Below are 21,511 nucleotides of genomic sequence, written 5' to 3' on the forward strand. Positions count from 1 at the left end.
TGTTTTATTATATTAAAGATAACTGAACTTCGGAAGAAGTACTTGGTTTAAAGATTATTTTCATTAAAAAAATATTTTAATATAAAAAGTTAACTAAGATAAATATAATGGGGAAAAAGGAAATAAATTTAACTGACTTTGCAATTCCATATTAGTAAATTCTGTAAAAAAGTTTATATAAAATAATTCCATATGGGAGAGTGACAAGAGCAATTTATTATTTACTACTTAGTTTAGAGAATAATAATGAGAAAATAGTTTTAAAAAACATTTTAAAAATAGTATACGAAATATAACAGAATGAAAGTTTGGTTATTCACATATAATCACTAATGGTTAAATTCTTCTATAATATAAATAAGTCATTGTTATATAATTATTAGATAATGGTATATTGAATAGGTTAGTTAGGTATCCTATATAATAAAGATTTATAATTACTGAAAAATTCATACATTTCTCAAGGAAGCAATATATTCATATTAGCCAATAATTATATACATACTATATAAATGCCCAAATTTATACAATAATGTAACTTTAAGGATTAACTTTAAGAATAATAAATTCCATTTTATCAAATAAAATAAAAAATGAGCATCCTTAAATTGAAACATTAAAAGTGGGTAAGGTATGTTTTTTCTTACGTATAACCTTATTTTGAATATGTTCCAATATTTCTTTTCACTACACCTCTTCAACTTAAAAGTAATAATCTCAAAATAAAATAAACTCCACCATCTCAAAAATTCTAGGTAATACTTGATGATCCGCTTTTAATGTGTTATTGTTTGCAATGTTTAACTACTTGAAGGATGCTTTACCTATTTCAACTTCTTATGGCTAACATGGTCTTATATTCCTACTGAGCCTTTTGATCCAGTTATTGTTGATATAATGATTACTATTGTTTCATCAATAATACATTTATATTATTTTCAAATATTTCTAATAAAAAGCATTTTTTTTTTTTTCAAGCTCCCGACCAACAAGAAATTAAGGATTGGCTATCCCTTCTCATGATTTTTTATTTGTTTTGTCAGTACTCTCCAGAAAAGCAACTTGTTACAAACAATGATTTCACAACTACATTTTAACATAAAAAAATAAATTACATACCACTATTGATGCATGTTTAAATATATTAAACGTAAGTATATAATGTTTTAAGGTTTAAATTTTTATAGATTGTCTGCTCCATATTGGTTCCTAACCATCCAGATCTCTCTAAACATGACACCAGCAATAAATATTTCTTAGAAAACATGAAAATCTTTTCCCTTTTTTTTTTTTTATACTACCAAACTATAAATGAACATGAAAAAGTGGATGAACAGTCTTTTGGATTTTTATAAAAAGAAAGATTGAGAAAAAGTTATATTTAACAAACTGGCTATTACAAAATTTGTACAGCATTTTCTTTATCAGACTATTTTGTGTTATAAAATTACTTACTCGAACAAATATTCTTAATGTAAAAAAAATAAAGTAATCTATTTAACAAAGATTTTAAAATTCTTTTATAGAAAAATGTTTAATATTTTGTTAACAGTATAGAAGTATTAAAAATATAATATATTCAAATTATATAATCCTGCAATATCTGTAATAAAGCCATCTCTGTATAATATACAAAATCTTATATTATCTAAAGAATGGTGAGATGATTTTTATAAGTGTTTCCCCAGGTATATATGTGTGGTTTACATGTATGCATGGATGTTGGGTGTGTGTATATGTGGATTTTTTTACATATATAACTGAAAGTGTAATATATGCAACAAATGGTTTTTATAGAAAATAATAGTGATAGAAACTCAAAGGAATCTAACAGAATGAATAATTCTTTTAAAAAAACAATTTACAAACTGAGGAAACTTTTTGGTTTTAAATAAATACATTTATATAAATTATTGTCATGCTGCCTGATAAATAACTATTGCTAAGTTAACATAAAGTGGGATTTTTTCTCGCTACACAGATAACTTAAGAGCTGATAATTTATGGTGTACATAACTAACAAGTAGATCTGTAAAGTAGTAATAATATTTTGTTAAGAATAAGTCATACAATAAGCTAACCTTTATAAATAATATACAACATATACATTTAATGACATACATTAGGTTCCATTAATAAGTGAAAAACAGATCAAAATGTTACATACTTTATCACAAAATATCCATTATACTAATTTACAAAAAATAACAGAAAACATAATTAACATGTAACTGATAGGAACACTTCAATGGTTTCATTGGATTAAAGCTTTTAGTAAAAGAAATAATTAAATGAGGAGTCAACAGGTATACTTTCATTTCCCCAAAACTGGATATAATAGAGAGAGAGAAAGAGTGTATAAAACTAAAAAAATATATCAAATATTGCAGAGATAGTTTTGTGTGACCACGGAAGACTTCAGGTAGACCAATATTAAACCGAGCAGAAGGGATCTGCTTAGTTAGTAAGACTTCCTGTTTTAAATAAGTAAATTAAGATGGTTACCCATGAGGTATTGAGTTAACAAATATACTAAATTAAATTAAAATATGAAGAATAAAAATTATTAAAATTACATCCATGTAAACGATTCTAAACGAGAAATGTGAAGCATAATAATTTATAGAATCCATGTAAAATGTAAATACACATTATATATTCATCTGTAACTCTTGAGTAGAAGTGAGTTAGATACACTAAAAGGTTGCAAAAGTTTAATTATATATTATAATCAATAGACAGGGAAAAAAAGAAATAATGGAGAATGTCACAACATGGAACTTAAAGGTTCCTATAATAGCTATCTATCCAACTTTTGACAGAAAAATTTAGAGATTTTTACTTGACCCTCAATACAACAGATGGATCTTAAGAGACTAAGTGAGTGATATATATACATATATTTGTCTTATATTTTGGTGTTCAAAAAATGTATTTTTGATTATTTTAAGGTTGTGTAATCCATTTTCATACAAATAATTGCAGTTATAAATGCATCATATTGAACATATGATTTGATAAAAAAGTAAACAAATAATTATAACTAAGTCCAACAGACCCATCTGTCATGTTATGGTTAGTCTTGTCAGTGTGACTAGACACACACAGACCCCTTACCAAAGTTTTTACTCCATAGGTATCATAATTACAATTAATGAAATGTCAAAATGAGCAAATCCTTATTTTTCACTCCAAGGCAGTTTTTAAACAAAAGACAAATAAAAGATGAAAATACAGAAAGAGAAAAAAATATTTAACACATAAAAGTGAATCTCAGATCAATGTGAAGAAAATACCTCTAGCCCTTTCTTCTAATTTACTAATATATTGAAAAAAAATTTCAAGTTGGATTTAAAATCCTATCTAACAGTTATTCTATTAATTTTTATAACATTTTTCCCTTCTCTCTTCCATTTAAATTGACCATATAAGAGGAAATAGAACTCGCTTAACTAGTTGACCACACTTGCATCTCTTAAAATAAAAAAAAAATCATGAAAATTTTGTTTTAATATTATAATGATTAAAAATATTTTTCATCTTTAAATATAATAAATAAAATTAATATTTCATTTTAAGCTCATAAAAAAAAAAAAAGAATTATTTGTACTAAAACAATAATTTGGTCTAAAGCTAAAACATAAACCATAAATAGAAACTTTGAAATATATGTAAATAAGTTAATACATTAGGTTTTTAATGTTTAAACATTCGTTTAATTATAATATTAAAATAAATTAGAAGCAATTTTTAAACATATAATAACAGCAACATTAAAAGAAAACCATGGTAAAACTTTAGTTTAATGTACATAGGATAGCATAATAAAAACTTTTAAATAAAATAATATGTTTTAACGAGATATATTGTTTAAAAAATTTAGCATTACCAAAATAATATCGCAGTGAATAATGCAATTCTTTATTGTTTTATTTTAATCACTTTACAGTATTCATAAAGATCAAGCAGATTCTAGTATTATTTTTTTTTCATAATGTAGTAATTTCATTGTAAGGAAAAGTAATTATGGTAATACATAAAAACCATCAATAAAAGTACATTATGAATTAGATTTAAACATACACATTTTTAATAATGACCTGATATTTTTATTTTTATAATACAAATAATTAAAAACTAACAATGGGTAACCAATTAATTTAGAGTTCAGTTGTTATTTCATCTTGTGGCCTGAACCCTAATGATATGAAGTCATCCAATTGGGAACTTGTCTGCCAATCAAGAAATTCATTACTTCTTTTTTTCCTGGTATTGTAGTTTGAATCAAATGAAGACAGACCATACTGGCTAGGTTCACCATGAAAGAAACTGACCAACTCATTTACCTAATAACATAAAAATAAACTCACTGATGTTTTTTAAAACACACACAATACTATAACAACAGATGGACTTACAAACAATCATGAATAAAACAAAATAAAATTCTAAGGATCATGCACAAATTAATTGAAGAAAAATATTTAAATAGAGGTAAGTAGGCCTATTTATTGTATACTTTTGTATACATTTAATAAAAATCATTCTAATCCTTCTTAAGAGGTGTTGAACTCCTCTTCCTTTCAATTTGAAAGTAAAGCTAGTTTGTTCCAAAGGAACCATTAATAGGCTTATAAGAAATATGTTTACTGAGGATCAATATTAGAGGTATTCATAATGTGTTAAATGTAAAAAGTTGTAACATTCTAAATGTTATAAGTATAGGATTGTGAGCAACCTAGGTTAAAGTCCATGTTAAATTTTAAATGAAGAGGAGCTTCTAGTGGATTTTCTGGGCAACTTGTTTTAAAACCTTGTCCTTCTATTTCTTTTTAAACCTTTACGAAATAATATCTCCAACTGCTTTGTCACATCATCTTTCTTTCCTACACCTCACTTGTTTCCTCTCATACTTTTTTTCTCAATTACTTTAATATTATTTTTTCCACTACATTATTAAAGTATAAAAAGGTCCAGAACAAAAAACAAAACAAACCAAACACGAATTATGAGCAGCTAACCTATCAAAATGACAACAGACAAAATGGAGCGCAGCTGGTCTGTTGCATGATGTCTTTCTCCATTTAGCAGACCTACTAACATAGTACATACCCCCAACCATGTTAAACGTAATATCATTTTAACATGCTAAAAGAAGGAAATATTTCTTCTTTTAACACAACTTTTCCGTTTAACACACTTTGACAGGTTAACCTAAGGATCATGAATAATCCCATGGGCAAATAAACCTATAGTTTAACTACATAAATATTCTTACATCAAAATCAATACTGAACATTCAAAACATTCAGCTGAGTTAGTTCAAGAAACTATTACACTTGAAAATATTTAAATTACTTTTATTTTATTTATTTATATATATATAATAATAGCAGGTTATGAAAAAGATGAATTACTACCATATGATCATAATCAGGACTAGAGAGCTGATCATTGTGCAATTGCATCATTATATCAGTTAATCAGTATTTTATAAAAGTTGTAATTAATTAATCTTAAAATATTTGAAATGTTTTAGTGTATCAAAAATAAGGTTTAGAAAGGTACAGAAATAAGATTTAAAAGCAGTATAACTTGTATTTTAATTTTAAGTTATTAATTATTTACAATTTATAAATAATTGCTTTGCTAGATAGGTCTTCTACAAGTACTAATTTACATTTGAATGCATTATATATTAGTAGTACCTTTTAGTTGTAGGAAGGCCCAACAAAACAGTTCAAACTTGTTGCCTCTGAGCTCTCCTAAACTATTAGAAAAATAGTGCCAGTGCTATTTCAAAGACGCTAGGAAGTGCTCGTTGACAAAACAGTGATGGTGAATCTAGAACCAGGGTCAGAAATCACAGAGGAAGAACTAGAAATAATGTGCAGGCAAATAGCGGATTCCAATGCTCTGGGCCAATAGCAGATAAGAGGAGGTAAGAAATACTGCGCCATTATAACATTGGACATTAAGCATGCTTTCAATTCAGCTCGATGGAAATTTATCATGTACGGATTGCAACAGATGGAAATTCCACAACACCTCATAAGGATTATTGAGAGTTATTTCACTGATAGAATCTTGAAGTATGATACAGAAACTTACAAAATTTACAAAATCATGGGTCGTGTTTCTCAGGGTTCATTTTTAGAGCCATTGTTGTGGAATATTATGAATGGCATAGTCCCAGACTACCCCTACTGGAACAAACTATTACACTTAGCTTTGTGAACGATCTGGCAATCACAGCTCATGGAAAACTCAAGGAAAAGATAAGTTAAAAAGGCAAACAAGTCAGTTGTCACCATTCCTCATTGGCTTTCAGCAATAAGCCTCCAGCTTACAAATGATAAAGCTGAGAAAGTATTAATAATAGTAGGAAAGTGAGGGAGATAATCAGTCAGCAGCACTGATCTAGGCAGAAGCCAGCCAAGTGCCATTCTTATGTCTATATAGCTATCAGTAAGCAATGAAGAAGTGCCCTGCATGTCGCTCAAGCTTTTTGTACAGTGCCCTACAATGTTATGTTTGCATCATCACAGATATGCATCCTATTGATCTTTTGGCAGATGAATGCAGCCGGATGTTTTAAAGAAAATGAGAAGAGCTGGATGGTTACTGAACTACATTAGCAAAAGAAGAAAGAAATCATACTATTGAAAGATGACAGTGACGTTGGAATTTCTCATCTTCTGGAAGATGGACCCACTGTATGATTTCCAATATACCAACATAGATATCCTAGAAACATGGGAAGGTAGATTATTACCTCACCTAACTGCTTACAGGGCTTGGTTGCTTCAGGTCCTACTAAGTCTGCTTCAAACTAGAGATTCAGATCATTGTGCCCAACTTGTGATTCCGTAGATGAAACAGTGGAATATTTGTTCTTCTGTTGTTCAGGTTTAATTCGAGAAAAGGAAGAGCTAGATGGAGAGTTTCATGGCGTTTTTTAATTTCAGATGCATTTAAAATATTGCGCGATTAAACTATTTTAAAGTTTCCTCTTCCGTTTTAAGCTAATATTTCAAAAGTGATATAGGGCCGTCGCTCCCCGGGAGTTTAGTGGGGCGGGTCCGGCAGGGAAGGATTGCCTTTTTTTGGGTTATGATCTCCTCTTGTGATGATGACTAGGAATGACTAGATAAGAGAATTAGAGTGCTGCAGCAAACTATGCAGCACAAATCAACTGAAGGCTCAGAGCACAAGAGCAAGAAACGAGAGGCCAGGCAATGGCTTAGCTTAAATAAGATGTCCACAGAAGAAGTATGTAAACAGCCCTTCTGCCCCACGAAGTAATAGTGGTAAAGGCGGATTGGGAGGTGTTTTTTTTTAGTGAATAGGAATACCACACTGTTGTTTAAATTTTTGTTTACTGTATTTTGTTCTATGAAAGATTTTTCCCTACTTCAAAAAAAATAAATTTTATAACTCAATCCTATAAAAATGAAAAAGATTTTTTTCAAATGAAATTTGCAATACTAGTTTAATAGTAATTGTAAAAAGTTTATGTAAAAAGATATTATGTATTAATTATTGTTCATAAAGGCAAAATGATTCAATTCAGAGGCCAAAATTTCTTTTACTGAGGAAAATCAAGAGTATTGCTTACATGATTAGAATGATGTTTTTTGTATCTATTAAGAATTCGGTGAGCCCAAGCAAGCAATGTTTCCCAATCAGGAGGAGGATGTGTCAAACTTCCATCAGGTCGATTGAGAAGAATCAGAATTCGAGAGAGATCTTTCAACACTGGCCTGAAATAAAAAAAGCTTTACTTAACAATACATTAAAATATATTTCAAAAAAATAGATAATAACAAAAATGTCAAAGGAACCTAGAAGTTTGATAACAATACCACCAACAATTGTCAATATAGAAAAAGTAGAGCATACAAAATTTTTAACTTTAAATTATTAAATTAAGTAACAAAATAATAACCAGACAAAAGAAGACTAACCAGTCCAATTCAGGCATAATAACAGGCGTACTAGATACGGATTCTTCCCATAACAGCCAGAAATGAATTATAGAGTATTTGGGTCACAATTATTACAATACTAGAAACTACTAAAAGGAAAGGGGAACTAAGATGATAAAGAAGAAAAAAGAAGGAGATATAGAAATTATTTATTCAATAAGATCTTTTACATACACTAGAAAAAAGCTAATTCCTTGATATTGGAGTAGATTAGCAAGTAGCCATTTTCATGAAAGGGAAAAGCTCTCCTCCACTCGTCAAGTATAAAATCCTCTCACCATATTGTTAATATACGATTGTGAAGGCTCTTTGTCATCTGGTGCACTATGTTAAAGTAGTTCTGTCTAGAGGTCACCAGAACCAGGAATAACTCCAGCAGGTCTATTACTTTAAAGCTCCTTATCATTGGAAGGTTCAAGATCATTATTAACTTCAGCAGGATTTCCTTCAATGTCAATTGTATTCTACTTAACCTATAGTTCCAGTCTCTTCACCATACTAGAAGGAAGGTATTCTTGTACATGTATAAGGAGTTGGTTATTTTTAACCCTCAGTGAGTGTCTGATAGACACTCAGTGAATTTTTATTGAATATTTTGGCAGGATTGCATGCAACTGTGATTCACAAACTCAAAGGCCAATCCTAAACCATTCAAATGGGCTTATTCCGAAACTCTACACTGTTAACGCTTTCCTTCTGGTAACACTCTTCACTTTGTGCATTTACCTAATATGAGCTAAGAGATTTGGAATTTGGCCAAGTGCCTGTTTTATATAGTTACTATTAGTTATATATGGTCACTGGCTGATATACTGCCCCTATTCATTTCTGACTAAATAATTGAGGAGACAGTACATTACAAAATAATGTCAGTAAAATGTAGAGAAAAACATGATCCACAAAGTATTTTTAAGGAATGAAATGAGAGCTTATATTGGATTCTTAATGCTGACTATGATAGATAAAGCAAGTCATGAACATTTACGAAAAAATTAACTTCAAAAATTTGTGGACGACATATATTGTGCAATATGTCATCAAGAAGGTTTGAAACATTCACTGCTTGTATTCGAAAATGTAAGAAACCGATTTTGCCTCAAATGCTCTCGAAAAATGTGTTAGCTATTCGTGTTTGTGATCAGGGTGGTAGGTGTCTGTGAGACACCCTATACCCACACAACTGAAGGTAATTACATTCTATATACTCACCAAGGGTTAAATATGATTCTGCCCCTATAAACCAACTGGTATAATTTCTTTGTTCCATTATTAGATTCAATCTGTTCTAGATTCTTTAAATTCTGTGGGAGCTGGCCACCTGCCGCGATAGAGTGAAGATCATGTCTATGTTATTTTGTGCTCATCGAAGTTAAAGTTGATCGAATTCATTAAGGATTAAGCCCAGTGATGTACATTATATAGTTCTTTATTGATGTATGTGTGAAAAGAGAAGAACTAAGACACTAAAGGCATAATTTTGATTGGTTTAATCGGAGAGGGTGGTGGATCTGAGGCAGGAAAGTTGCTTGTATGCCACGATCAAGTACTTTTGATGGAAATTCAAAACAACAATAACGAAACCAAGATAATAAAAGAATCGCAACAAAAAATGCTCATTTTATTAGGAAATGTAACATCAGAACTCAAATACTTAAAAAACAAGACTGATAAGCTTGAAAAATCAAACATTTAATTAAAACAAAGAATAAATTACTTAGAGAAGAAAGAAAGAAAAAATAATATAGTTATGTTCTATCTTCCTGAAAAAGATGATTCCACATCAGAAAATGCTGTAGATGTTGTCAAGTCAGCACTCTCCAGCGTCGATATTAGTTTAACAGAAAACTCGATTAACAACTATTACAGGCTCGGATCAAGACCCACAATGATATCCTTTAATAGCTAATTAGAAAAACAAGATTATGGAAAAAAAAGGAAACATTTAGGAAAAATCAAATTTTCATTAAACAGGATAACACACCTGAGGAAAGAACCGAAGGAAAACTCATTTATTCATATATTAATGGACTATAAAATATAAAAATACAAAACTATAAAATTAATTAAATTTCCTGGAAACAAAACATATCAAACTAGGAAACCATGGATTGATTATGAGCTTAGGAAGCTAAAAAGAGTCATGAGAAAAAACCTTAAATTCACACTTAAAATATATATATATATAAAACATAGATGTTATTTTTTTAGTTTTTAGAAAAAGATATATGCTAATACTATTAAATACAAAAAGTGAAATTATCACAAAAGTATAATTAAACAATTGTTGGACCTAAGACTCCTCTTCATTTTAGTCCATTATAAATAAATTTAGAGTAAATAAAAAACAGTCCTCTCCTATTATATGTACTCAATGGGAATCCTTCTTTAATGAGATATATCCCAATATAATAGAATTTAGCATGAATATTTTTTATGTAACCCACCCTATCTTTGATACCCCCATAACACGGGCTGAAACTGACCACTCTCTTAAAAAATGTAAATCTGGTAAATCTCCCGGATTGGACAAAATAACGTATGATTTTATTAAAAATCTGTCCGATAACGGGCTATTGTATATAGAAATGCTATTTAATAAAATATTGCAGACTGAAAAACTTCCTAAATCATGAACTAAATGTTCTATCGGTTACAGTACATAAAAAAGGCAATTTGAATAACCCAACAAATTATAGGTGTATTCTGATAAATAGCCTACTTAAAATATTCACCAGTATTTTATACAACAGATAATCGATTTGGTGTCAAAAACTGATGCTCTTCTAGAATCACAATCGGGTTTCTGGCAGGACAGAGGCTGTTTGAACAATATTTTTGTTAAAGCACCCTCTTAAAAATTAATTTATTGAAACGTGCACATACTGCTTACTATATATTTGTAGATTTTCAGTCTCGCATTCTAAACTTTGGTGTAAACTTTTCTCATTGGGAATAAGCCGCAAATTCCTTAGAATGCTCGCACATTTATATAACAATGCAACCATGCAGGTAAAATGCAGCAATCATTAGAATAACCCAATAGGAATTACTGAATGTGTTCTCCAGGGAGATATATTAAGCCCCTTATTTTTTTTATTATTTATCGTGGATGTAGACACGTTTTTCAAAGAAATGGGGCACATAGAATGAGGGATATCACCATACGAATAAATTATGTTCAATGTTTTAACTTTCAGGCTACCTATTTTTCAATTCTTGATCTGAAATATTGCTGATTGTTACAAATTAAGGATTGGCACTTTTTACTGCTTATATCTTAAGAGATATTTTGGATTTGGTGCATCTTATTTGAAAATGAAGGTCAGAGTAGGTCATGCTCAGAAATTTAGAGTAAGCATTAGCACTTCTATATGTCAAGTTTTAGCAGTTCTATGCAAGTTTTCTGTCAGTGATAATATATGTAGCTCTATTTACAATAACCTAAATATGTTCATGTCCCTTTACAAATATTTTACTACTAAACATAGTGCAGCCAATAAAAAAATTATTGAATTTAGTAAAATTTGCCAATACACTTTAGCGTTAGTCATTGCAGATAGTATTTTTCAATTCTCAGCTATGTATTCATATCTCCAATCAATAACTGCATATAACATAGCAGGAAAGATTCCAATAACCACACAAGTTTCTCCTACCTCTAGAACATGTTCTCATCTCCCTCAATTTCCTTGGTTGTGGTGTCTACGTTGATCATGGTTGTACAAATTTCCTTGCACAATAACATTTAGATTCTATTATAAGCTTCTGACAGCAAATTTAAAACTATAATCATGGTTAATTTTATTTTAGCTTAATAGGATTATGTGGCATTCTAATTGTAAAATGTTGTGCCTTGAATAGCTCTGTTCTGCCCACCTATTCTAAGAGTATCTGCAGTAGAACCTTTCTTTATAATGAAAGAATATCTTAAAATCCAAGATTAAACTCCTGACATTCACCAAATCTGTATACGTTGAAACCATCTATTTATTTCCAGGGATGAATTGAGAGGTCCCGTGATACTTTTTTCAGATAAAGAGTTACTTTTGGTGAAGTAACATCTTTACTGACTTTAGATCTGCAGACTTCAGTAGAAAAGGCTATTTAATTTTTAAATTGGTAGGAAAAGTACTAACAAGTAAGTTCTTGAAGTTTTGATCAAAGCTGTGATCAATTTATGGGCTAAGTTAAGAATTCTGTGAAAATATTATTGACATTCTCAAGATGTTATTTAAAAATAAAAGAATTAATAGATAATTGATAACAAAACTTATCTATTAATATAACAAGAGTAACCTTCACCAATATAAATGAAAGTTTTAGTAAAATTTACACCACTGGTAATAAATTACCTGTAAGGCTGAAGAGCTGAATAAGAAGGTAATGCTCTAACCTGACGCCTTGTTTCATTTAACATGTCTAAAAATATTGGAGCTTCTTTTCTTAATTCTCTGATTTCTCTAAGATATTCCAAAACTTCACGCTCACTTTCATCGCTGCCTGTAAAATAAGAACTAGCTCAGAGACTAATAAAAGAAGAATTAAAGGAACTGAGGGAAGATTAACCTCTAAAATAAATAGGGATTATGCAGAGCATATTATATATTAAAGAAATACCAATACAATATTGAGAAAATTTCAATAACAATGACAACAAAATATGATTTGACAATTAAGTGTCATTCTTCTATATCCATCCTACTTAATAATAATTGGAAGTATGGTAATTAATTTTAATTATAAAGAATTATACATGGCTAATAACCACGAAATAGCAGCCAATTTGTAAGTATGTAACAGTCTTAAAGTGACAAAGAAAAAATTAAAAAGGATAAAACTAATAATATAGGAAGTGCATCAAATAACATTTTGGAAACATAGCGATATTTAATTAAATTAAAACCAAAAATCATATAATTTGAAAGAAATTACATATTTTTATCATTATTAATCTATATACATATGCAATCCTCAAAATTCATTTACAAGTCCTATTAGGTCAGTATCACTAGTCAAAGACTAAGTTTTCATAGTTTCAATTAATTAAATGCATTTTGCACTGAATGCTAGCAGTAAAATTCCCAATACATTCAACTTAAGGGTTACTCAATTTCTGAAAAATATCACCTGTTCTTCCAAATGTGGTAATTTTTGATTTCTTAGTATTTTAAGAAAACTAAATTTAGTGAAGCTTCTTGCAATGTGCCGACCACAATTTTATAAGGTTGAAAATTTTTAATATATAAAAATATGCTGTGACTATGTTTATTGATAGGATTATAAAAAAAATTGTGCTTCAGTTAGTTATAAGTATAAGGCAACCAAATGAAGTTGGCCAGCACAACATTTTCTTTAATAAAGTGTTTTTCTCTCCATGATCTGTAATTGGCCTAACTATTTACATTACATCTTGTTGGTTTAGCCAAAACCACAATACAAAAAAACTGTTGCTTGCACTTGATAATAATCTTTTTCATCAACCTCTGATACCAAGAGACAATTATTAGGTTATATAACATGTAATTCTATTAGTGTGGAGAGCTTTAAATAAGGTACATAAAGAGAGATCTAGCAGATTTTGTATAGTGTAAACTGCTTGTAGCAGAAGATGGATTTCTGCAATGAAATCATACATAATTTGAAAACAGCTGTTTCTGGAAATAATAAGGTTCTGATCCAATATATTCTTAAAAGCTTCTGATCCACAAAGCTTGTAAGAATATATTGATTTGTTAGGTAAATCCTTAAAGACAGTGATATTTGTCCATCAAATATCATCAGTAAAGTCAATTTACAATAGTAGTTTTCAAAGTTTTGAATGTTAATGAGCAGCATACTATAAGAGCTGAATTTAGGATAGAATTTATAAACACTCTATGATAATTTTATTTCATTGTGAGGCATCATAAAGTAATCAAAAATAAACAGACAAAAAATTCATTTTCAAGCTAAGAACATGACAGAAACATTAAAATAAATCTTCTCATAAGTAAATAAGTGTCATTTAAAGCCAGTTTGACTATAAAGAAAACTAATTCTTCAGTGTTTTTTATATATCATTTGTATGATTTAGATATTAACTAATGCAGTTTTTGTCATGCATTTTCTATATTAATGGAAATGGATGTGCTGTATTCAGTTTTGGTACATATTTCTAACATTTTTTTCTTATAATTTTTTTCTTAGATATATTTCTTTAATTTAATTTGATTCTTTCATGTTGTTTACAAACTTTTCACAATTAGATTATACATGGTTTGTAACCCTGAAGATCAGTAAAGTGAGAGAGAAGATAAATTAAATAGTGAGTAGTGAATTTTATTTTGAACATCCTCCCTTTTCAACTCCCTTTTGCATATAAGAAGTAAGGTAATGTGTAGTATCAAAATTAACTTTGTAAGGGGTTAGTGCTGATAAATTTTAAGTGCAATGCATAAAGATATGAAGGCTCACTTACACAAAACTTAGAAAAGAAAAAATAGTTATGTAGAATGTTAGTAAAGATTTTATGCTTACTGAAGTACTGACTCTGAGTAGAATGAGTGATAGATGGAGGATGTTTACTACTTTTACGCTTTTGTGTGTACTTGCAATAAAATCCAAAAGCAACAGCCGTGCCTAAGCAAAGAAATATGCCAACAGCAGCTCCAACAACTTCCCCAGTCAGTCCATTAGAATCTGGGTTTTCTGTAAGACATTATTACAAGAGCTATATAAGAAAAAATATAAAATAAAGTGATGCTTAACATATAAGTCAGACAATAGGTAAAAGAGAGAACAAATTGTATCTAGTTAATAGGTATTATTGGCCATAGTTAAAGTTATTAGGGCTTGAAAAGTCAAATTCTACTCACTAAGCTCACTGAATAAGATAAACTAATTCGAATAGGTACTTGGAGGTCAGAGGAGAGGAGGTCATCATGATGGTATCCAAGCAAAAACAAATAGATCCAACATAGACTGCATGATATAAGAATAAACTAACACTAAGTATTTCATTGGGGAAGGTATTGTTATACTATGAAGGGGGGCTGTTATACTTTCTCAGCACTACTTTAAGCTTTTGTTAAACCACCATTAAAAAAAAAAACACATTGCTTCTACGCTTATCAATAATAACACTTAGAACCTTTAAATTTTAAATAAGGAGAAGATGGTTGGGGGTGCGGCCAATGAAAAACACAAATAAGTATGATTAACTTATTTTAATGTGCCAACTAATTATAAATTTTAATTTCATAAGAATATTAAAGTTAATTATTCAATATTACGAGAATAGAAATGGAGAATGAATAACATTTTACCAAAAGTACGATAAATACTTTGATGAAAATATTAGCATTAACAATTTCATGATAGTTAACAGTATACTAGAATGGAGTACAAATTAAATATTGAAAATGAAACATTAAAATTGCATCAATGAAAGTGAACTTCATCAAGTAACTAATTTAATAATAAGCATATCTTATAACATATGTTTGTACTGTTATAATTTGCTTTTTACATTTTTAAAAAAGGATAATAAAATTAATTTTTACCATGACATGCAGAAGACATATAATCTGAAAGTGATGTCCAGCGTGAAAGATAACCAGGAGGGCAAGATTTTTCATCACAATGTTGTGACCTCAAAACAAGTTGACTGCACTTGGTGCATTTAGAAGAATTATTTTCATCACATCTCAAGCAGCTAATGAGATGACAACCTTAAAATATTCATAACTTAACAAGGACCTCAACTAAAATTGATAACCTCAGAGACTACAAACAAAAATAATTGAATATAACACATACCATTATCCTTTGCTTGTACAGGGTATAACCAAACCAACAGTTGAAGTAAAAAGCACAGGGAGAGAACCCTTACAGGTTTTTCCATATTCCTTACTCATTCTTCATTTATTCCTAGCAATCACAACCTCTAGGTAGAATTAATACATCATTATTGATAAGTGATTCACTTAAGCTGTTAACTCCTGATTAAAAGGACTGAAGATTCTATATAAATAACACTCATTATAATATCGATCTGTTGCACTATATTTACCTATCCTTCTCAAAATATGTTATATTCCGATTAGTTAATTAAGTGGATAACTTCCTAGTCTTCATCTCAATCATCCATCAATGGGCAACCTTAAAGGCCGTTTATCATTCATGAAATATTATAAATGAAAATCTACTATTTAAAAAAGAAAGTAATGTTTGTTGTACGTCATTAAAAAAATTAAATGCTTTACAATAATAATAAGTATAATAGTAGTCAATATGCAGTCAACTTCTAATCATTTGTTGATGCACCAGACGATTTGACGTCATAGGAAAACTTTCTACACAGAAGTAGGCCATTAGTTGTTATTAGAGTTAGTTAACAACAAGTACGAAAATACTCTAAATTTCTTTTATGAATCCACACAAGATAACAGTACTAGACTTCTGCTCGCTCAAAAAGTAATAAACTGCATCTTTTTTTAATTATAGATAAATATTTATGTACAATTGTTTAGGACTTTTCAACCCCTTGCGCCATTTCCGCACACATTGTAGTACTGTATGCGTGCCAAAATATAACTTATTAAAAGTTTTAACAGAAATAATTGTTAATAAATACTAGAATAATTGACCTGTACCCCTCCAACACATGGTGTGCTCTGTGGTAAACTGTGAATATATCGATTGTATCACAAGTCTGTAAAAATAATAATATTATTGGCTAGGCATGAATTCGGATGTTAGACGCTACGTGGCAAGTTGCCAAACTTGTTTGGAAATCAAACCAAGTCAGCAGAAGCCAGCAGGTTTAATGGAGCAACAGAAAGTTGCAGAATATCCGTGGCAAATAATAAATGCAGACTTGATGGGCTCCTTACCATTGTCGACAAAGCAAAACAGGTTCATACTTTGTATTACAGATTATTTTTCGAAATACTCCATCTTAGCTCCTTTGAGACAAGCTGCAAGCAGACTCGTGGTGTAGCACATAGAAGAACAAGTATTCCACATGTTCGGTGTTCCTGAAATAATAATCTGTGATAACGTGGTCCAATTCAAAAGTAGAGAATTTAAAACCTTGATGGAGCAATATAAGGTCACTACATGACTTACGGCTTATACCATCCGCAAGCCAACCCAATAGAAAGGGTCAACAGAGTGATAAAAAGTATGCTGACCTCTTATGTAAGGGATAACCTTAGGACCTGGGACAAAGAGTTATCAAAAGCAGCTTTTGCTCTGAAGACGACAGTACACGAATCTACTGGTTTTACACTGGCATATATAAACCATGGACGGGAATTAGCAAGAAGTTGAAATGACCATGAAGTGGATGACGGTAGGCTAAAAGAGCCAAAGATCAAAAGGTTTCGATAGACAAAAGCACTTATCCAAGAAGCAAAACATTTCAGAACTCTTTGAAGTATTTAGAGAGAATCTGAACGCCGCCTACGATAAAAGCACAAAAGTTTACAATCTTAGATGTAGACCCGTCTGAGTAGACAAGGGGTGTTATGGTTTTCATGGTGAAAAAAAAAATAAGAGCGATATATGCTTAGACAAGTGGGAATGGTTTTGTTGAGGTGGTTTTTGAACACTTTACGATTGTTCGATATGAAGTGGTGATAGTTTGTCAGGAGAGTGGTGCCAGAGGTCATCTTCATAATTCTTGGGAAGGTGAGATGGTGACCAGAAAGGAAATATCGGACAACCTTGTGTTATGCCAGGGGCACACCCAAAGACTACGTGGGGTTCGAACTAAACTTTGTTTTGTTTTTATTGTATATTCCTCTTTTGTATAATAATGTAAATTTAGTCAATAAGGTTAAGCATTTAAGTTAAGGTTAAGTCAACCTTTAAGTTTTAATTGTTTTATTAATTGATAAGGATTCTTTGTTTTCCTTTTTTATTCTGTGTGCATATATTCCTTCCTATGATTAAACTTTTGTACATATAGTTCAACTGTTCTTTCTTATGTATGTACACTGCTTTCAACTTGTTAATTTACCTATATATTTTTTGTTTTTGTTTACTGAATATTACGATAATTCAGCAGGTGGGTTGGTAACACCCTTAGGTTTTCTGTTATCTATATGTAAAGGTATTCGCCAGTGGTCACAATTCGATAATTGTTTATATAGGTGTATATTGTAGTTCTATGGTGGACACATTGTTTCGGGGTTTTCATTATTTCCAAGGGAAAAATAACGTGGTGTCTAAGGAGCAATTTATTCTTTATGTTTTTTTTGTTTTTCCCCTTTTGTGATGTTATTTATTTTTTTCTTTAACTTACCCCTTCTCCGCTGAGCGTGGGGAAGTGTAAACGATAAGTATATAACTCAAGATAAGTCAAAATTTGCGGTTATACAGTCTCATGTCAAATGTCTCTGAAATGAAACATACGTTGTCCACACGATAACCACATTGAGTCTCGTGCTTTAGAAAATACTTCATATAAACTTCTTTTCTTAGTTTCAACATCACAGGGCTCATAAAACGCTAGCTTGTCCTAGTGTCACCTTGGTGGAAGCGCAGCGTGCTACTTCAGGTTGGGTAACATCGCTTCCACACTTGTCTGAGTGACTCTTGTCTACCAAATAGAAGTGATATTGGAGGTAGGATATAGAAAAAAATCACTGGAGGGTTTTTTATTTATTTGTTTTTTATGGAGGAGCTCAAGACCAACTGAGGACATACATCTCAGGAGTGGGAATGACAAGATCCATATCTCGGGGTCGTCTGGAAATTAATATTGACAAACCCAGGTGGGAATCGAACTATAAATTTTCTGAACCAAGTGCTCTGGGACTCATACGCCAACCCACTCAGCTATCAGATCCTCCACTAGGGTGTTTATTATGATAACGGGAGCCATAAGCATCACTCCTTCTGTAGCAATGCAGATTCTGTTGAACATTAAACCTCTACATATAGAGATTGAAGCTCAAGCCCTTAGCTCTGCTTATAGGCTTATGAAACTAGGAACGAACTACCATTCCTTAACTTATGAGGGGCATAGTAGACTGTTCAGGAGGATCAATGGAGACGGGATCCTGGCTATGCATTCTGATCATCAGGAGAGGAAATACAAGAACACTTACTACAGTGTAAGGGTTAGTAATAACTTGTTAGCTCTAGCCCATTCGCAAATCCCATCCAATTCTTCTTGAAGTTTCTCTGTGGCTGGTAATAGGTCAGAAGGCGGGAAGTGGTATGTGGTATTGGGAGTGATGGATCTGGAGGGGAAGGTCATTACAGAGTAGGAGATAAAGAGGGGCCTTGAGGAACACCACAGGAAAGGGGGAGGGTCTTAGATGGAGGTTGACCTGGGACGACTACATACTGGGACCGATTTGAGAGAAAGGATTTGAACCAGCACAGAGCACTGTTGGATAGAGGAAGATTACGCAATTTAGTAAAGAGAATGTTAAGGTCAACAGTGTCAAACGCTTTGGAAAAGTCTAGAAGGATGAGGATAGTGAGGTTTTGGTGTTCAAAAGGAGTTTTGGAGGTCATGGGTTATTTTACGGAGTGGGGATTGCGTTGAATAGCTAGATCGAAAGCCAGATTGGAAAGGATTGATAAGGGAACGTTCATATAGGAAGTTGGAGAGTTGATTTTGGACAAAGCGTTCTAACGGTTTATGTGTCATTTATTTTACGTTTCTCAAGTGAAGTGCCTCTACAAATCTTCTGTATCATGCTGTATTGGTACCGTTGTCTTGACTTCAGGGCTGTTGGGAATAAGAAATGTAGCAGTGGTGCACCGCGTAGTAATGATTGCCTTCGTATGGCTTAATATATGAGTAGTTTGAATCTGAGAGACAGCCCCGGTGAGTATATTAGGTGTTTGAGTTTATATGATGTTGACTTCACAATCTGAATTCTGTATTTTATTTGTGCTGAGAATAAGAGGTGAGACTCTAGTTTCATGCCATATAGGACACATGGCTCTAGTGCACTGTCATATGGTATGTGAAATGTCTCTAGGTGTGTATTGTCGGTTCGTTAATTATTAGTTCTTTGAAGATTTCTTGTTTGGGATAGTAATGGCGTCTGTTTTTTGTGCGTTGATCTGTATATTTATGTCTCGTAGTTTGTCCGTGATAAGTTAAGCTGCTGTTGTGGCTTTTTCCATGGCTTATTCATGCTAGCTGAGTATATCGCTATATCATCAGCATACGCAGAGATTTGAACTTTGTCTATCTTCATCCCGACTATTGTCGGTCCATACGGCCAGTATGGATGTTAAATACGATTGGTGCGAGGACCGAGCCCTGGGTAACACTTCAAGTGACTGGCTTGGGAGTGGAGTTTTAACCCGAACTGGATCACTAATATATGATCTAATAATATGGACCAGTTGGTTCGGGATTAGTGACGTCTGTGCGTGCACTGTCACGTTGTAGGTTGTAGTCAGATAGAATGTTTGTCTGTTCTGCGGGAGTAAGAAACTCACTGCCTCGGTGTATTTTCGCCGATCTTGATTCAGTGATATAACTTCGTAGCATTAGGGTGTATTTGGTTTTTGTCAGGTGGTTTAAGGTGACCTACAATGATGTCTTTTCTGCGTTTCTCAATGTCTTGCAGGAGTGTCTTGAATGTGTCCTGTTTGGCACTATACACAAGTGATTTTGTAGAAGTATTCGAGTCGAGTGTGGGTGGAGTCAGGCCCTGTGAAAGCCTTACCGCATATGATGAGGAGTCTTCCCTGGTGGAGTTGTGAGACGTAGCCTCCTGGATGTTATCAGTAACGGACCTATTGAGTGCCTTTTTGGCCTTAAGATTTTCTATATACGAGACTACATGCCCCTTGTTACAGTAAATATAGTGTGGTGGGGTGATCTCAGGGCATTCGCTAACGGGGTGATTTTTCCCACAGAGAACGCAGACTGTGATGCGTCAGAAGAAGTTTCTGGTGTGGCCATATTCCTGGCAATTATAACATTGCCTGGGGCCACCAATATATTTCATTTTTTCTACTGACTAGATCGTATGGTCTGTTGGACCAACTTTTTTGAGCTGTTCGTGGATGATTGTATGTTCTGTTGTGACGACTAAGTGTGTCAAAGCTGTCTTCTGTCCTTTGGAGTTGGTTGTTCGCATCCTCCACACTAATTTGAAACCGGGGAGGCGAGCTTGGGGGACGTCTCTGAGTCAAGTGAGTAATTTATATCGAACCCCTTGATCATGAATTTTGTAAGAGGTTTGGTACCTTGGGGGGCGTGCATGTAGTAATAAAGACTATCGCAGTTGTGTAGGAAAAGTATATTTTTGTCGAAGTCATGTTTGATGGTCAGGTAGACTTTAGTTTCCTCTTTTAAGGATCTAATAAGGAAAGTTTCTACGTGTGCCTCGCTGTGGCTCTTTTTAAGATGTACCTCAGAAACCGGTGGGATAATGATAATAGGTGCTGCTTTTTATTGCTATGGTTTTGTAGTAGTAGTAGTAGTAGTAGTAGTAGTAGTAGTAGTAGTAGTAGTAGTAGTAGTAGTAGTAGTAGTAGTAGTAGTAGTAGTAGTAGTAGTA

The 21,511-nt window shown here is 31.8% G+C and overlaps 1 protein-coding gene across 4 annotated transcripts; it reads right to left on the reverse strand.

Annotated features, from left to right (window-relative positions):
* Nucleotides 1-963: 963 nt before the first annotated feature.
* T48 (FU domain-containing protein T48) lies at nt 964-16,312 on the reverse strand. 4 transcript variants are annotated; one of them, XM_067050375.1, is made up of 8 exons: nt 16,232-16,291; nt 16,039-16,127; nt 15,786-15,896; nt 15,530-15,697; nt 14,505-14,675; nt 12,341-12,488; nt 7,619-7,763; nt 965-4,346 (listed from the first exon to the last, which is right to left on the reverse strand). In XM_067050375.1, exons 3-8 carry the CDS (start codon nt 15,868-15,870, stop codon nt 4,161-4,163), a joined length of 903 nt encoding a protein of 300 aa, XP_066906476.1. In that variant the 5' UTR covers nt 15,871-15,896; nt 16,039-16,127; nt 16,232-16,291; the 3' UTR covers nt 965-4,160. The 4 variants fall into 4 exon arrangements, with proteins under 4 accessions (XP_014273998.1, XP_066906476.1, XP_014273997.1 ...); XM_014418511.3 differs by having other exon boundaries at nt 15,786-15,912; nt 16,039-16,310; XM_014418512.3 differs by having other exon boundaries at nt 964-4,346; nt 14,517-14,675; nt 15,786-16,312.
* Nucleotides 16,313-21,511: the final 5,199 nt, after the last annotated feature.

Source organism: Halyomorpha halys, unplaced genomic scaffold, assembly GCF_000696795.3.
Source record: "Halyomorpha halys isolate HHAL.00 unplaced genomic scaffold, Hhal_1.1 Scaffold199.1, whole genome shotgun sequence".
Classification (NCBI taxonomy): domain Eukaryota; kingdom Metazoa; phylum Arthropoda; class Insecta; order Hemiptera; family Pentatomidae; genus Halyomorpha; species Halyomorpha halys.